The sequence below is a fragment of the Ovis canadensis genome, chromosome 3 (assembly GCF_042477335.2).
Source record: "Ovis canadensis isolate MfBH-ARS-UI-01 breed Bighorn chromosome 3, ARS-UI_OviCan_v2, whole genome shotgun sequence".
In the NCBI taxonomy this organism is placed as follows: Eukaryota; Metazoa; Chordata; class Mammalia; order Artiodactyla; family Bovidae; genus Ovis; species Ovis canadensis.
In genome coordinates, this window is record NC_091247.1 from 116,881,900 (window position 1) to 116,888,268 (window position 6,369).

General features: G+C 52.6%; 1 protein-coding gene across 6 annotated transcripts in view; it reads right to left on the reverse strand.

Annotated features, from left to right (window-relative positions):
* KCNC2 (potassium voltage-gated channel subfamily C member 2) overlaps positions 1 to 4,549 on the reverse strand; it is a 242,235-nt gene extending 237,686 nt beyond the window's left edge. For all 6 annotated transcript variants that reach the window (XM_069584022.1, XM_069584024.1, XM_069584021.1 and 3 more), the window contains exons 1-2: positions 4,053 to 4,549; positions 2,242 to 2,920 (exon numbers count right to left, since the gene is read on the reverse strand). In XM_069584022.1, the coding sequence (XP_069440123.1) occupies positions 2,242 to 2,901 (660 nt within the window). In that variant the 5' untranslated portion in view covers positions 2,902 to 2,920; positions 4,053 to 4,549. The remainder of the gene's footprint in view (positions 1 to 2,241; positions 2,921 to 4,052) is intronic.
* Between the last annotated feature and the right edge of the window lie 1,820 nt (positions 4,550 to 6,369).

Consider the following 6,369-nt stretch of genomic DNA (forward strand, 5'->3'; position numbering starts at 1 on the left):
AGTACAGCCAAAGACCTGGAAAAAAATGTATATGTATGCATATACACACACACACACACACACACACACACACACAGAGATATGTCATAGATGACCTTTCAAAGTTAGAAGACTAGGACTGTCCTACGCTGCATTAAATCTCAAGAGCAACACTATCTGCAGAGATTTCACAAGCCAGATAGTCAGTTATAATCAGTGGTTGCGGTGGAAAGGGCCTGGGCAGGGTGTCATGAGACCTTCAGTGTAATTTTGGCTTTGCTAATAACTTGCTCTATGACCTTGGCCATCACTTAGCATCTGCAGTCTTCATTTTTCCAATCTACAAACTACAGGTTCCTCATGAGGTGACCTCAGTGAAATTTTCCAGGTCTCTCATTCTCAGCTGATTCTGTTTTTAATGGCTCTTTGACCTTAAATTAATCTCTAATCTATCTGTGTTCTTTTCCTCACCTTAAATGGATGCAGGTCAAATTCTTAATATTATTACAATAAACTCTTGGTAAGATTTTTAAAAAACTATTTTCAAGTTAATGGGCTACCCTTAGACCATTAATTCATAGAATCAAATTCCATAGCAGTAATAAAAATTGAACACCTTGAAGCTTTTCCTGTGCAGCCTAGCCTCCAAAAACTGCATTTTATTAACATAAATAAAGATAATAAAGCATCCTGGTTTTTTATACCACATAAAATAACACAATTATATGATGAGTCTGAAAACAAATGTAGATTATCTTTTTAGTCGCCAGTTGGAAAAAGCAGTATGGCACACAGCTGGAATCCAAAACAACAGAGATAATGGTCATGAGTCTGTGGTTTAATTTAAATAAATAAATAAGTCTGCACTTTTTTTTTTCCTGAATGCCAACTCTTGCTGAATTCATAGACTGGTCTTAAAAGGAAGATCTCAGAGTTGAAGTTATTAATTCTATATTCAAATATGAGAATGTGGACATACTAGAATTTATGTGCACACTTAAATACCAGATCCCATCAAGTAGCAATGCTTTAAATTGTCTCCTTGATAGTCTATATCAAATTGCAAACAAAAGGCATGCTCAGACTTCTAAAGTGGTATCAGAAGCACATCTTCGGACACGTTATCAGACAGCTGCAAAATGTCTCAGAGGCAGAGACTTCTGACATGCAGAGGAACACAATAATGAGGATGGAGCCAAACTCAAGCTGGGAGAAATCCCATTCTGCCCAGGGAGGTTCTTTCCTGGGTGTCTAAAGCAAACCAGACACAAGCAGTTGCAAAGATTTAACTAAATACAGTACTCCATTCTCACATAGAATTAAAAACCATTCACATACTGCATGATCTGAGGTTATTTATATTTCTTTTATTTCCTTTAAAATTAGAGAAACCATTACTAGTTACTTTTATCATCTCTTCATTGGGATTTTGAAGAATCAATCCGACTAAATTTAAACTGTCACTCAAACTAGAAACTGAAAAGAAATATTGAGTATGGGATCAAAATGTATAGAATAAAATAAAGTTGCCTGCAGTCTAAATTAGAGACTCCCACTGAACCAGGATCACTGAAGTGTCCAATCGGCACTGAACCTGTAAAACACAGAGCGCCAGGGGAAAGACCACAGACCAAAATTCACTGTGCAGGTGGACTATCCCGTCAGCTTACTGGGGCAAGCAGACTCAGTACTGCTCTCCCTTGGATGGAGACAAGCCCAGACGATATTCAGGAGGTTCTCTTTCCAAGATGAACCTGTTCAACTCCCGGCCCAGCCACAGACATACATTCCGTTTCCCTCTACGGCCCTAAGTAGGGCCACTGCTCTGCGTGAGTCAGGCCTGTCAGACCTCACTGAAAAGACCAAACCGTGATGATCCGGAGGTCTGGAGGACCCTCGGAACTTAAGAAAAGGTTGGAATAAAAGAGAAATAGAAATTCCACATCATGAAGCGTGGTAGCGATTTCAGAATGAGCTTCCAACAGACTTGCCCAGAGCAGGGGACATTTGCCCTGCTGGTCCCACCTGGGGAAGTAAATCTAGGTTTGAGTTGAGGAGGAGAGAAGGGGAAGCGGAGGGGAACGGGGGTAGAAAGGGGACGAGGGAGGGGGGCCCTGAGTTTGCCCTGAGCGACGGGGCCCCCGCCTCCCGATTCGGGACACCCCGGCCCGCTCCCCGAGGCCCCCTGCTGAGAGAGCAGGACGTCTCGGAAGGGGTGGGGAGAAGCTGGACCAGCAGGGAAGGGGGCGCCTCTGGCCTTACCCGGGCGGCTCTGGACGAGTAGGGGTCCTCGAAGAGAGCCCACATGCGGGGCTGCAGCCTCCTCCAGCGGCCGGACTTGCCGTCCGGGCCCCCCAGGCCCGCGGCGTCCTCGATGCCCAGCCTCTTGGCCGCCAGGTCCTCGTCGTCGCCGGGGTCGCCGCCGAGGAGGTCGGGGGCCTCGAAGATGTCGAGCGCCTCCTCGGCGTCGCGGTGCTGCCGGTAGGTCATCCAGCAGCAGGGCTCCACGTCGGTCTCGTCGATGCCCCAGAAGGCCAGCTCCTCCTCGAAGAGCGGCCCGCACACGTCGGCCGGGCAGTGCAGCTTGCCGGTGCGGTAGTAGTTGAGCACGTAGGCGAAGACGCCCGGGTGCCGGTCGAAGAAGAACTCGCGGCCGCCCCCGGCGGGGTGGTCGCCGCCGCGGGCGCTGCAGCTGCGCGCGCCGCCCTCCAGGCAGCCGCCCGGCCCGGGGGACCGCGGGGGCGGCCGCGGCGGCGGCGAGCGCGCGGGGGGCTGCGGCGGCAGCGGGTCGCCCTGGGGCTCGGAGGCGGCGAGCAGGGCCAGGCGCGTCCCGGGCAGGGTCTTGAGGGTGCTGCGGTAGGTTTCGTGCCGGGTGCCGCCGACATTGAGGATCACCCTCTCGTTGCTCTCGATCTTGCCCATCTCTGTGCCTCAGACATGACTGGGGGGAGGCGAACACAGCGCCAAGTTAAAGAGCGCGGCTGGCGGAGCCGCGCTGTGACCCCCGCCCCCACCCGCAGCCCCAGCGCCCCGGGATGCAGCGTGGCCCGGGAGGCGAGCAGCCCGACGCCCGGCCCTGTCCCCGCCTCAAGCAGCACGCGCCTTCCCCAGGTCTCTAGGGAACTGACGAGATGGCAGTCCCCATCTTCCTCCACCTCTCACGACCCCTCTCCCCCGGCCTCACACCTCTCTCCCTCAGCTCTGCCTCCTGCATCTTCTCACCCCTCACCTCCTCTCGAGTTGAACCCGTTTCCAGTCCCTACGCCTCCCCCGCTCTCTCCCCAGGCCCCTCATTCTCCCCTCCGGGGTCCTCCCGCGTCTTCCTCTTCCGCCCCATCCTCTCCCCCAGCCCGCTCCCTTTCCTCCCTCACACTGAGACCCGCTTCCCCCCTACCCTCTCCGGGAGGCAGCTCCCTTAGGCAAGGAGTTCTCCGTGCCCAGACAACTTGACAGTGCTGGGTGAGAGACCCCCGGACTGGGCGGCGAGCCCCCCTCAGACGCGTCCCCTCGGTGAACTCTGGACGGCCCGCCGCTCGCAGGCTCCCGGGGACTGCCCTCTGCACGACCTATTCTCGGTTCACCTCTACTCTCCCTCCCGGGCCAGGCAAACAGACCGAACGCACAAGTCGGAGCGAAAACAAACGTCCCCGCTAGTGCCTTTCACCAATGAGCCCTCTGCCTAATTTCCTGATCCAGTTTTCTTTTCACATGATTGCTGTGAAAATTATTATTACTTGGGAAAGGAAGCAACTAACCAGAATCCATTTTGGAGAGGAGAAGTGATCCATACATCCCACCCCATCCCCCTTTCGCAAGAGAAACAAACGCCTCTCGGGTGGAGAGTCGCGGGCTGCTTCCTAGGAGGGGCGAGTGGGGTGGGTCCCCGAGGGAAAGCGGCTGGAGGCACGCCCCCTGCACCCCGGAGTTGGGAGTCCGGATGACGGTGTCCCCGTTTCCGACCTCCCAGCCACCTCTCCCAGTCCAGGAGCGGAAGGGAGCGGGGACGCCTGCCTCGCGGGCTCTTGCACGCCCTTCCCGGCAAACCCGCCCCTCGCCCTCCCGCCCCTAGTTACCTTACGGAAACCGAGAAGAAAGTGCTGCTGCTCCGGCGTCCGAGCGGACGAGGGGCTCGGGGCAGCCCGACTGAGTCCCGACGCCCAGCCCAGCCGCCCCGCGCCGACGAGGAACTACTTGTTGGCGTTTTCCCGGTGCAGGTGGTTGGGCCGCTGCCCCGGGTGCAGGGCTCGCAGAGACAGCGCCCGCCGGCCGCGCGCCGCGCCGCCCGCCCTCATTCCGCGAGCGGCGGGCGCGCCCCGCGCAGACCTCGGCGCCGAGAGGCAGCATCGCGCGGGGCTGGGCGGACCATGGAGCGCGGGGCGGGCCCCGCCGGCGCGCCGCGACCCCGCCGGCAGCGGCCGCCGCGCCGCCCCCCCGAGTGCGGGGGGCTCATCCCCCCGCCGGCGAGCCCGCCCGGCCCGACGCGGACCGCAGGTCTCCTTCCGCCCCCGAGGCGGAGCCGCCGGAGCCGCCCCTCCGCGCCGCCCGCCGCCGGCCTCCGCGCCCGAGCCCCGAGCTCGCGGGGCGGCGGGTGGGCGGCGGGTGGGTCTGGGGAAGCGCTGCTGTACCAACCAGGTTCAGCTCCTTTCCTTCAGGGAGACTCTGTCCCCGCCCTCTCTGGAGCGGCTGTCTGCCTTATTTACACCCCGCTCTCCACACCCTTTCTCTTCCCGCTCCCCCACCCCTCCCAACAAGTGAGAGCGAAAATCTGAGACCAAGTGTGTTTTTTTATGCGTTTCTTTTTGTTTTTTTCTTAATGGCAGCTGAAGGGAGCAAGCTCTACTTACAGGTGACAAGTGAGTCCGGGCTCTCGCGTCTTACCCATGGCTATGGCTTGCTCTTTTCAGTGAAATGTAGGTCTCCAGTCACCACATCATGGTTATATAAAACAAAACAAGTTTTAAAAGTTTATTCCGGGAACATAAGGCTCTAGCAAGTGAAAATTCAGGTTTATCAGAAGCTTAAAAAGACAAACTACAGACATCCAAGTACCAAGGCAGGGATCTCATTAGCCAGTTTCTCCCTTTCTAAAAATTTTATTGGGCCCTGTATTAGTTCGCTAGGGCTGTCAATAAGAGAGTGCCACGAACTGGATTGTTAAACAGCAGAAATTTATTATCCCCCAGTTCCGGAAGCTCAAACCTCCAAATGAAGGTGTTGTCAGGGTTGGTTTCTTCTGAGGGCTGTGAGGAATGGATCTCTTCCAAGCCTTTCTCCTTGGTTTGTAGATGGCTGCCTTCTCCCTTTGTCTGCACCTCATTTCCCCTTTATGCACGCCTGTCTCTGTGAATACATTTCTCCTTTAAACGCTAGTCATACTGGATTAGGGCCCACCTTCATGATTTCATTTTAACTTAATTACCTCTGTAAAGACCCTAACCCCAAAGAAAGGGACACTCTGAGCTACCAGAGGCTAGGAGTCCCACATCCCTTTTTTGGGGGCCGTGGTGATTTGGGGGAGGTTTGAAGGGAAGCCTGAGACACAGTTCAACCCATATTAGATCTTACCACCAAACAGAGGGTGTGTTTCGGTGGCTGTGCCTATATTTCTAGAAAGAAAAGGATGAAAGAGAGAGACCGTAGTCCATGGAGATAGTTTGATAGGCTTGAAGTCCATGGAGCAGGCGAATCACCAGGTTGTATGTACGAGGAAGTGCCTGAAAGACAGGTACTAACACAGACACTATGGAAAGAGCAAGTTGTGAGTTACCAATGGAAGCGTTTTAGCAATGTACAAGACTACAGGGTAGGCTGTTAACTATAAACAATTCTCTAAAGAAAATTCCTACCTGCTATGACTGTAAGTACCTAAACAAAGTGAAGAAAGATCTTTGGAAAGGCACTGATGTCTAGGAAACTAATGCATGAAAATATGGTAAGTATACATTTGTAAGAAATTTACTAACAGTATGACAGTCAATGTGTAATAATAACCTACCTAGCCTTGTGAAAGTATAAATTTGTTTTACTAACATGGAAAGAAACGTAACACTTAAATACTGAGGTAATAATTCTAGTTTTACAAAGTCATGGAGGCATTTCTTAAAAGAACAGTAATAGTATATTCAGTTGTCAGAAATTTACAAAGAAAAATTATATTCAAATTCCAATATGCATTCTCATATTGTCTAGATAGTTCCTTATATAGCTTTAGTGTAAACTCAATAGGGAGAAAAGGGCATATGGTTTGCTTTAAAATATATTAGCAATAGTAAGTTTAGTAGCAGCAGCATTTATAATAATAGCATTTACTGAGAGCTTACTATGTGCAAAATGCTTTACGTAAATTACTCCTGTTGACTTAAATAGAGGAAATATTCATGCTAAATTACA